At 38.9% G+C, this 11,756-nt stretch overlaps 2 protein-coding genes across 3 annotated transcripts in view; both read right to left on the bottom strand.

The window, feature by feature from the left end:
- Positions 1-509: 509 nt before the first annotated feature.
- Positions 510-5,290, bottom strand: elob (elongin B). The gene is made up of 4 exons (XM_062407325.1): positions 5,135-5,290; positions 3,535-3,669; positions 2,162-2,270; positions 510-1,957 (listed from the first exon to the last, which is right to left on the bottom strand). Exons 1-4 carry the CDS (start codon positions 5,135-5,137, stop codon positions 1,845-1,847), a joined length of 360 nt encoding a protein of 119 aa, XP_062263309.1. The 5' UTR covers positions 5,138-5,290; the 3' UTR covers positions 510-1,844.
- A 757-nt stretch (positions 5,291-6,047) lies between these two features.
- zgc:153292 (uncharacterized protein LOC100003014 homolog) overlaps positions 6,048-11,756 on the bottom strand; it is a 108,164-nt gene continuing 102,455 nt past the window's right edge. For both annotated transcript variants that reach the window (XM_062408263.1, XM_062408261.1), the window contains exons 3-12: positions 11,623-11,655; positions 11,305-11,414; positions 10,465-10,573; positions 10,281-10,313; positions 10,165-10,197; positions 9,744-9,977; positions 8,735-8,838; positions 7,394-7,559; positions 7,250-7,298; positions 6,048-7,054 (exon numbers count right to left, since the gene is read on the bottom strand). In XM_062408263.1, coding sequence (XP_062264247.1) covers positions 7,254-7,298; positions 7,394-7,559; positions 8,735-8,838; positions 9,744-9,977; positions 10,165-10,197; positions 10,281-10,313; positions 10,465-10,573; positions 11,305-11,414; positions 11,623-11,655 — 867 coding nt within the window. In that variant the 3' untranslated portion in view covers positions 6,048-7,054; positions 7,250-7,253. The remainder of the gene's footprint in view (positions 7,055-7,249; positions 7,299-7,393; positions 7,560-8,734; positions 8,839-9,743; positions 9,978-10,164; positions 10,198-10,280; positions 10,314-10,464; positions 10,574-11,304; positions 11,415-11,622; positions 11,656-11,756) is intronic.

Raw genomic sequence — 11,756 nt, 5'->3', positions numbered from 1 at the left:
TCACACTTTTTGGATGATCAGTTTGCTTTGGAGCCGTTTTTAGTTTTCCTTTTCGACTTCTCTTTTAATCCTTTACAGTGTGTCTTTAAAGTCTTAAAATTCCTTGAGAAGCCCCATACAAATCAAATGTATTAATTATTATAGGTGGACAAAAACATACATTTGATATCTGGGATATTGTACTAGGCATTTATGTTTTTTATTTACCAAACTATTAATTAAGAAACAACCAAATGAGTCATTTACGGTGCCATCTTTGTGCATAGTCTATTAGTGGTTCCCCAAATATAAATTGATAGAAATTTGGTAGAACTTGTCTTCAATCTAAATATTTGCACACTGCAAAGCATACTATGATTGGCAAGGTGTCTATTTATTTTAAACATATCGAACTAGCTTAAACGTGTGCACTAAATGTATTACATATAGCAGTAACTTTATTTCAGCAGTTACACACAACATATATTTACCATGGACTTCACAATCAAAAAAAACACCACAGTGCACAATGGTGAAAAACTGTTGTTTTAATGTTAAATCAGTTACAAGTGCAACTCTGATCATGTCCCACTGTTTAACAGCCTCAATTTGCAAATGCTGATCTTTTTGATATTTCATTCAACATCCCAGAGTCAGTGTTTTTTTTGTTTTTTTAATTGTAGTTTTCCAGATGACTCGCATGACCATTTTTTATACACTTGATTTTTGTTTGTTGTGCATAATAGTCCATTTTGTTTTCTCACTTACTGTTGTGTAGTTTGGGATTAATGGTGTATGACACAACACAAGTTGCAGCATAAACAAAAAATAAAAGGGCAGTGATTCTGGTGAAAAAAGAGGGTGACGTGTACAGCCCACTACTTACAGACACAGTTCCATAACTCATCACACAACTTTCTGTTGGACTGAAAATATTTCATGTTTACTGTAATCAATTAGGCCCAATGATTGAAGCCAACAAAATCTAATCTACTCAATTTCATGGGCTACAATCAACACTGGTTAGGAAAGTTGGTTAGATCCAACCTTTGTCAATTATAGAAATTAATCAATAATCAATATTTTTGCTGTTATGTCTGTGGCACACTTCCTTTAAAACACCAGGTTCATACAAGCATTACATATGTCGTAGATACTCATGACTGAGCCCATTATGTCTCTATGAGCAGTCGCAGGATGAAAACTACAATTACTGATAGATAAAGTACGAAGAAATCCAGATCCCCTGCTGACAAGTGAATCCAGTTAATATCCGAATCATATTGTTCAACAGGTCTTGAAATACAGATAGTAACTTAGAAATTCACAAACCCTAGCTGTTGTCTCAACACATATCCAGGCCAAAGACCAAAAACATGTCAAATTCTAGTCATAGTTTAATAAAGAAACACAAAAACATAAAAGGCTAAAAATGTCAAACCTTATCAACTCCCACGTTTAAGCCAGCAAATAAAAAACAAGTAAGGCAGCATCAACCTTACCCCAAATAAAGACTAGAATTCATTAAATACGAGGTACGATTCTTAATGTTCAGCCTTGACCAATTCTGTGGATGACTGACAGTGTCATGACAAGTCCCTCAGGTATCTCTGAAGGGCCTTGTGTGAAAGTATCAATTTAGCATGCGCTCCGATTTCAGGAAACAAATGAACCACTTTGAAGCACCAACCCCCACATTTACAACAAGGGGAATCAGTGATTGTATTTGTTTGTGCCCAGCTGAAGACAGGTGAGGTCAAATTCACCCTGCTGAGGCATTGCTTCCCCAAAATTCAGCCCCTTACTCCCCCTGTGCATCCGCCCTCTGACCCCCTGTGCGTCCCTCTGCTTTACCACCCCTCCCTTCACTGTACAGCCTGCTCATTGGCTGTGCTGCCAGAGTCCTGGGGCTTCATGACGTCAGGGAGCTCAGGGGGAGTGGAGAAGGACTCGATCCTCAGCTGCTCGAATGAATCATCTGGGAGAACGACAGAGAGGGGTGACGTGACAGCAGTGAGGAGGGAGAGAAGAGACACCAGGTGGAAACCAAATCAGATCGCAGCAGAAAATTGAAGCTCGAAACACCGTGGCATGAAATAAACAATGATTAATTGGTGCAATGGCTACAACACTGACTGAAAATGGTCTAACATAGGGATTGGTTAAAGGGTGAACTACTTACCACCCAGACGGAAAGCTAACCCCACTGTGGCTGGGGCCTGAGGTCGGGCCGTTTGATTTGTGAAGCCACAATTTCCAAGAGTTTGACCATCGTTAAGCAGCACGTCATCCTGGTGAAGAAAATAAACAAAGTAAAGCAGAGCCGGTTGTTCATTAACTACCTTTAACCTTCAGAAATGATGCTGGTAATTGCAACATCAAGATGTATATCATGATATAATCTAATACATTTTCTCTAATTTCATAGGAAACGTTTTAAGCAATAAGATTATTAAACAGGCATGTTCTCACGTATTTAATCCTGAGAATTTAACAGAAAATGAATACACTAAATCACAATGAAGAAAGATAGATATATTCCGATAATGACGTGAGGCATTAGATACTGCCAAAAAAGGCTGATTCGGGCCTTGGTGAGTATGTACATACTGACCTTATGCCACACCTTTTAAGTATATTGGTTTTATAAAGATAAAACCAATATACTTAAAAAATTACTTCTTCTGCGCCACTCCAAAACCGCAGTTGCTATGTACTGCTACTGACGAGTACCGTATTTAGAGCAGCTTGTAGAAAAAGTGATTTTGGTTATGTAAGCTAAAATGTCAACAATTTGACAATAATGGAAAGTCCCACTAGTAAAACAGAAACTGCAAGACTTCACCCTCATGCTATTTATAAGAAGTGATTGTTGTGTAATCCTAAATTCACTTATTTGTTTTGTCGTTCAGTTATGACTGTCAAACCAGGTAATAAAATCAGTTCTATGGCATCTTTGCTCTGTATGTAATTGCTTTTCAAAGGTTTTACCCTGAGCCTGGTCATAAAACAATGATATAAATCATAATTTCTGTATAGGTTAAGCAGCATACAGCTGTTAAAATACATTATTCAGGTACTGGTTGGGGATGGGATGGCCGAAACACAAAGTACAGGTTTTAGTATCAGTGTCAGGGAGGGAAGAATATACCGGAAATTCTCTAATGAGAAACAGCAGGTTAAAATACAATATTACCAAACAGCAGTCAAGCTCCTTGATTCATAACACTGCACACATATGTCTGACATAACCAGAGGTACTAAAGACAACTAACAAAAGAGGTAGAGTTCTGTAAAAAACAGTCTTAAACCTTATAAAACCTTCAATCTCAAACCAAAAATTATTAATTCAACTGTCAGCATAGCTTGAAAAACAACTGAAACAATCAACCAAGTATCATTCACTGTTATTGTTAAAGACTGCTGATTTTACATTAAATCACTACGACAAATCAGATTAATACTTGAAACAACTTGAATAACTGGAGATGTAATTTTTTTTATAAACAACCTTCCCTCTCAACTGAACAGATGTTTCGGGTACATTTATTTCACCTTATAAAGCCTCTGATCTTCAGGGGGCCTCTTTAAAATCCCTTCCACAATGCGCTTCAGTTCATAGACTGTGGTAGACTCTTTGGCATCAGTGAAGATGGTCGCCTTGTGACGTCGGATCATGAGAAACACATCCTGAGGTGAGATCAGGAGACAGATGAAAAGAGTGGAATTCAGAGTCAGTATACACCCAAGCACATTCACATAAGCAAAACAAAACTTTCTCAAAGATGATGACGACTGTGGAATAACTTATTTATGACCCGTTCAGACGTGGTATTAACATCCGCCCTGACTGATCTGATCACAATTGATCTACTACTCAGATGACTTCCTCTGACCCGCAACCATTTGACAACGATTCAAAGCTATTTTTACCCTTCCCTTTGTCCATACGTTGATATCGCCATGTAATCATGTATACTTTTTCTTTTTATGTTTAAAATCTTACACATACACCCGCTCAGACCTGATATTTATAGTCACTCTTAAGACCTGTGATCCTACCCTCAGGACAATTATATATATATATCACTGAGTTTGTAAATTTGAGTTTTCAGAGACTAAGGAAGATAACCACTATCTACTATTCATCCCAGCACAACGTCTGCCTTCATCGGATATAAGGTTTATTAACAAATAATGGTGAAAATCATGGGAGTGGTGTCAGACTTGATGTGTGGTGGTGCTGATCTCGAGGAAAGCTGCTCAGTACACTCGCCACTGAGCCAGCAAACCAGAGAGGGATCCCAAGAACCCAGATCGTTAATCCGTTTGATGGAACCCAAGATAACGTTTGTAAACTAGTAAAACTAGATAGTTGATAACTTGGAGGTCCGTGTATCAGCCAGGTGTGACAGAGTGACGCTGCGTGGCAGATGGTGAATCTGACACTGACAGCAGCTTTAGTGAGTTGGTAAAGATACAGTTCAGCTCTGCTCCATAACGTTACTACTATCTCTACACCCCTGGCGTTTAAAGACCACCGGTGCTGCTGCAGCTGCTAGCTGACGCCATGGCGAGGTAGCCTAGCTGCAGCGATTAGCCTACTGCTAGCTACTGTCGCTTCCTCAATAAACAGGACATGATAACTTTAGTTAGTTTAAAAACACCCCCGAAAGTTTAACCACCACATCTAACTCCAAAACACTACCTTATATTATAACGTAGCATTTGTTTCGTAGATAATACCGCTAGCCGAGCTACAGCAGCTAATGACAACTTTAGTTAGCTCCCTAGCGGCTAGTTAGCCATTTAAAAAAAACTAAAAAGTTTGATGCTTGAGCTGTCATTCTTCAAAATGACTTTATCTCGACCCTCTCCGGTATACGTACGAAAGACCCGAGCATTGTCCTGTCGCGTTCTGTTTGCGTGAACTGACGTGTTTACATTATCCAGTGCAGGTCTGCTAGCCTCCGTTAGCAGAGGTTAGCTAAACAAAGGCAGCAGCTCTTGGACGGTGGCTTTTAGTGACAGGGATCGTTCGGTCACTGGCGGCCCAGGTTTGAAGCCACAGCGAAGGACATGACGGCGGATTAAAGTCGGTCTGACGAGTCAACAGGCCGCTACATTAGGAGATGTTTCTGTTTTCCTTACTCACCATTTCTTGCGGCTGGCTGCACACAGGGAAAAAAACGCCTCCACTGCAGCGACAACAGCTCACAGCGGCATCGGGCTTCAGACACAGACAGCTGCGGGTCCAGCACCAGCCGGCAGGGGGCGAGGGAGGGCCTCGTCCAGGAGTCAATAATGCATGAGGTTTTCTGTGGTGTGGTTAAAAAATAAGAAAAACCTGTTGCAGTCTGCTGTCGCAGAATGAGTATTCACATGGTTTTAGTTTATATTTGACTTTTTTTTTTTAGCTTATGGAACAGTTCTAATTAGAATATTAAAACAGTCCCCTTATGGAATTGGGGATATTGATAACCTTTTTAGATGATCACATTTGATGACTAGAAAATGTAAGCTTTTTACTAAGGATGGCTTTAATAATTAAAAACCAAGGTCCATATGAAACCTTCTCTGTATTTGAAGTACATCTAGTTGACTTTTATAAATTATGAGGTTTTGACCCACAACTCAAAATAAGAAAGTAATTGTTGAAGTGCTGCGGTTTCTCATGAGCTTGATTCGTCCCTCAGTCGTACAGGAGGAGGAAATACTTCCTCCTCCCTAGGGAAACAAACAAGTGTTTTTGTGTGAGAGGACTTTTCTTCTCCTCTCAGCCTGACAGCAGCTGTCACCACAGAGAGTGGGACAGCTGAGCTAACATCAGCGCGACAGACACACACGTATCAGGCGAGGTGTCACAGGACACCTAAACATTCAATTTCAAATAATTATTAATGTGCTTAAATTGAAGTTGTCGATTTACCGAGTTAAGCTCTCGTTGAGATGCCGTAGATTTACTGCAGTACTTCTATCTCATGGACACCACATGCAGGTGCAGATCATACCAACGCATTCAGACTTTAAGGAAACGAAAAATGTACCTTCTGACAGAACAGTTCATCTTGAATTTACACATGAATTTTATTGTCTCACTCCTTTTGTTCAGAAAGGAAAGTTTATTGATATGTTTTTTTCTATTTTATAGACAAAAACTTCAAAAACTAATTCCTGCACAACTGCTTGAAATTTGACATTTCTAATCTCTGGACTGACTCTGCCTTAAAATGACCATTCATGAAAACAGGAGGCCAGCTCACAAGACACATCCTAATGTAAAAATAAATGCTGTAACTATCAGCCTCCAATATCTCAAGCTCATACTTACTGTCCATCACTTTTATCCACTTTGAGTCATAATAGAAATCCATGGTCGCCTGTTCTTGGTAACAAACTGCCTGCTGTTCTAATTCTACTAGATTTTGTACATTTACAGTTTATGGTTGTACAATAAAATCCATGCATCCATCACATATACTGGTTATTCTTGGAGTGATCATGGGGGAGCTGGAGTCGATCCAAGCTGACGTTAGGTGAGAGCCGGGGTGCACCCTGGAAAGGTCACCAGCGATCACAGGGCAACATACAGAGACAAACAACCATTCACTCTCACGTTAACACCTTGTTTTTAGGTCTCTAATCTACCTAACCTCCATCTGTATGTCTTTGGACTGTGGGAGGAAGCCAGAGTACCCAAAGACACAGAGAAAACATGGTGACTCTACAAAGAAAGGCCCCAGCCAAGACCTGACCAAAAAAAAAACACATCCAAATCTGAAAATGGCTTTCTTTTTTGGACTTAACGCTGCTTAAACCCGGACATATATTGGACTTAACAGGTTGAGAATATAGGCATTTGCAGCTTCATATCCAGGATATGTCCTTGTCAGCAATGTCCGTGTCCAGGTTTTAAAAAACAGGATTCCAGAGTTCCTAAATTGGAGCCATGAAGTGAAGTACAATGAAGCTGCAGCGCGAAGATCCTCGACATAGTCAGATTACTTCCTTGGCCCACAAAATATTCCTCCTCCATGTTTGTCATACGTCCGATTGGGTCTCCACTCTCATTGACCTGCAAAATAATAATAGTTTTCAAGACCTGTTTGTATTTCTCAAACTTCCCAGAGATTATCTTCAAATTTCCCCTTCTGGAAAACACCTCTTTAAAAAAAGACATTACCCAACCTCCTCCACCCGAGGGAAGTAAGTATTATGTTGAAATATGGTTTGTTCTTGTTCTTGTTTGTTTTTAATCTATTCAACTCACCCATCTATCTCACCACGAAAGCACTCTCTCGGATCTTGGAATAAGCAAACTGTGGAACAGCGAGGCAAGAAGACAAAATTCATTTAGCAGTTTCTATAAGATGACATCTCCTCAAAACTGAAAACATTAAAAACCAAAACTTACATCCAGTCCTCTCGGGGATCGGACAGGCTGCAGTCCTCTACAGCAGAGCATAGAAAAGGGCCTCTGCTTGGTCAGTGGATGCTCTTTGAAACACAGACTGAAAACCTTGGCGGGCAGGTAGACATCCCAGTCGGCTGCATGCTCTTCTATCAGATCACTGATCATCCTGTGGGGAGGCAGCGACAAGAAAAATTAAAGCGTTGACTTGAAAACATAATGAGAGACACACTCCGAGAGAGTTCTCAAAAACATCAAAAGCAATCGAAATAAAAACTGAGCAGAATACACTTCACAGAGGAGCGACAGTATCAGTAATGTAACTCTGTAACTCCGGGCCCATTTCTTGATCCTTCTTTGCTGTAATTTAATTTTCCTGTGTCTAACTGAATATTTAGTCAATTTAAACTGGGAGATTCATCAATGCAAAATTAATTTAGCCACAGGATGAGAAATATTGCCCTGAGTTTTCACATTTGTAACTGTGACATGTAATTTCCTTAAAAGTACAATATGTAACTTTGGCCACTAGGGGTCTCTCAATGCAAACAATAATAAAATACACAGTTTAGTGATTCATCAAATCAAGTTCTCTGTACTTTATTTAAGTTTTATTCACATTTTGCCGCAAACTGCAGTAAATAATCATTTGACCAATACAAAGAGTGGAACAGCTGACTGGCTGATTGACGAGCACCGTGTTTTTCCTTTGACCAAAATGAAACATCCAGTTACCTCGATAACTTGGGAATTTCTCTGGGTTTGAACATAGTGGAGCATTGAACTCACACCATACTATTCTGTTTACACTGTATATATTATGTCTGTTCTATTTTCATGTTTATATTCCATATTAACTTATTTATTACAGATGTCTATTTTTTGAACGTCCTCTTTGATGATTCAACACAGCACATTTCCAAATTGTGGGAGTAATAAATGATTATTATATCTTATCTTGTTGGAATTAATGTAGTACAATAGTTACCAAAAATAAATAGCATAGGTCTTGTTTTTTGGGGGCATTTTAATAAATCATTCCTATACGTTACATCTTTAAGTTAAATGAGATAATAAAATAAGTAATACAAATTGTTCACTCAACAGTTATTATAAAGTCTTGTTCATGCAATTTGTTCTGATTGAAAATCTAAAGTGCAGTCACATAAGTTTCAGTGAGGTTGTTCTTATTTATATTTTCAATGGAGTCTATCTAACTTGTTTAATGATAAATGCCCTAAAGAAACAAAACACTTATTGTAAGAGGGAAGTTTCAAATGGTTATCAATTTTTATGATGTTACGCAGGGGTGTACTGAATATTATAGTACATTATAAAACAGACCTGTTAATCAGCTGCTGTGTGATCAGATCTGCGGTGCCTGTCTGCTGATGATAGACGACAAGAGCGACGCTGACGTTCAGCTGATCTTTCAGTTCTCTGTTGATCTGGCAGGAGGACACATTCACACACACACACACACACATCTACGTCAGACACTGGCAGTTCAGGACACAATATAGTCACAGGATTTTACTTAAGACTCCCCCACCTCTCCTCTACAGTTAATTTTCTGCAATTATGATTGGTCTGTGAGGCCAGTTCAGGAACAAGCACACAGCACACTCTCTTGCCAATGTCGAAAAGATAGGCACACAGATAGATTCGGTAAGGAGAATGACAGAGTCAATAAAGTGGTGGCACTCCCGATGTTCATTTATTAGGTTCCTCATTTTGACAATTTCTGATTAAGTGACAACATTCAAAGTCGTTGGAAATCACCTGAAGATTTCTTTGTTTGTTTGGTCTCCAAACATATGCTTCTGCTTTCTTTTCCTCGTTGCCACACTTCCTATTAGCTTTGTGACAAAACAAGCAGAAACACCCCGGAGCTTACATGACTATTTGTCTTTTCAAATAGCTTACGGTCTTTATCTCATGTTTTCATTTAGCCATACAACCCCTGTTGTTGTCGGCGCAGAGAAATGGAACCCCGTCATTTATTTCCACCAAGAAAAATTGAAAATGATTTAGTCGGCATTCAACAATGGTAGAGATTGGAAAGATTGTTGATTTTACAACATCGGAGCGACATCTTCAGCCATATTGTGCGACAGCAGACTTGGTCTTGTGAGGATGATAGACCACTAAAAGATGAAATTATGATTCCAAAACCATCACTAACAGAGTCTGGCTGACATGAGACATATATGATAAATTGATTTTCAGGCACTTCAATGATGACAAATATATTTATATATATATTTGGTAGTCTCCAGGAAATATTTTGATGTTGATGTGAAATATTTTTCTCCTCTTCTGATATGTGTGGTTCAGTCAGTCTTACACTCACTTTGTGGACTATGTCATGAGGAAGCCTGGAGAGGATTCTGAGTGGGAATCCAAAGTGGTTGACGATGTCCACGATGTGCTTTGCGACATGCGGAGGGAGGCACGACTGCATTGGCACAGCTTCCACCCACTTGGAGTAGTAATCCGTCACAGTCACGATGTATTTGTGTCCGTTCAGTGTTTGGGGCAGGGGTCCTCTGACATCAAGGCCAAGCCACTGCCACGGCTCTTTCACCTGGAATCAAACATCATGATGTCATACCACGTCAAGCCCTATGAGACAAATTAAGATTCTTGAATACTGGCTGTAAAAACAACATTTGGTGATTGATTGATAGCATCATACAAATGAGAACCCCGGCTGATTATATTTAACTAAGCTGAGCTGGAATACTTTCATTTAGGCAATAGACATACAGTACCTCGATCACATTTTCAGGATCTTTACATTCTGCCTGGGGAAAAAAATACAGAAAACCATTTGATTAAAATACATTGTAGGAAGTAGTCATTTGAAAGTTTTAAGTAAATTACTTACACTGAAATTATCATCTGGAGCCCATTGGATATCCTGTTGGTGATGAATGGACAATATAGATACAAAATATTGCATTTGTAAACATCTGACAACAGAAAGTTCATTGATTTGTCCAAAGTCAATTAGCAAATAATACACTTATCTGAATTATACTAAATTTCATATCTGCACTCATAGGTCTTACCCGTGGGACGCAGTAATCTCCATGGAAGAAATGGGGAAATGACTCAATCTTCATCAGCCCTTCATCTACTATAATCCTCCACTTGTCAGATTTGATTGAGTCTTTGTCTCTAACCATAGAAACAGAAATGTTCAACACATTAAAGAGGAAACAATTATTGCAGAACTGCCTGTAAAATTGAATAATTGTCTTATTAGTTATTTTGATGTTATAAAACCTGGCTAAACTTAATTTCTGGATATTTTTGTTAATTTGGCCCAAAAAGACAAGACAAAAGACAAGACAAAAGAGTAGAACATATTTTACCTAATCCTCTAAAAGTAAATATGTATTATTGTGTTCTGTGTAAACATATCATTTCATTTTATAAAGTGTAAGGCAGAAGATTCACTGGCTTTAAGAACCAGCACCATTTTTTATTGTACTGTGGTTCCAGCTCTAGTATGTTCATTTTCCACGTTATATTTGTATTAGCTTCAGTACATTTACCTTCCATAGTGTGTTTGCTTGTATCTTATCTGGCAACCTGAGGTACCCAACTGCTATTGGCTCAAACAGGCTAAAACAAAAAAGATTTAAGCAATAAAAAGGAAATCGACTTACTACCTGCAGCATTGCTGTCGCAGCAGCCAGTATTTCAACTTAACATGTTACCTTGATTTCTGATGGTGTGTCATGGTCATATTAGGATCATTTACAACAAATTGCTCGATAGAGAACCTTTAAGTATTGCTTTGTCTAATCTGTTGTGGTTTAAATAGAACATTTGACATAATGCACATAAAGAAAGTGAAACAGTGGAGGGGTAAAGCAAAGCGTCTGTGTTGATAAATAACATACCCCACAGGCTCTTCCTCTGCTGGTCTGCTCTCTGTGTTCTCGATATTTCTCTTTGTTGTGGCAGGGGTGGTCGCTTGAGACTGACCAGGATCCGATTGTGAGGCCAATGTCTGGGTTCAAAAGACAAGGAAACAACACCGTGAATGTTCGGGAGTCGCCATTAATAAAGCAAGTGAAGAATGGCTCAAATAAAGACAGCACTTTTCTTGCTGTCATTGAAACAAGATTTTAGTACGATCCATTTGAGCAAAAGCTGCTTTATTTTGAGAAGAAATTAACCAACATGCTTAAAACAAAACAAAAAATCTAAAATCTCACCTTGTTTCTCTTACTTCTGGGTTTGATGGAAGCCTACACCAGGGAGAAAGTTGAATATTATTTGTACTTATTACACACAGATGAAGATGTATTGGTGTTTAGAACTTTACAGTTAGAAAAGAGATGACCTCTGA

Source organism: Platichthys flesus, chromosome 16 (genome assembly GCF_949316205.1).
Source record: "Platichthys flesus chromosome 16, fPlaFle2.1, whole genome shotgun sequence".
NCBI classification, from domain to species: Eukaryota; Metazoa; Chordata; class Actinopteri; order Pleuronectiformes; family Pleuronectidae; genus Platichthys; species Platichthys flesus.
The sequence above is the reverse complement of the archived record's forward strand: the minus strand, read 5'-3'. Positions and strand labels throughout refer to the sequence as shown.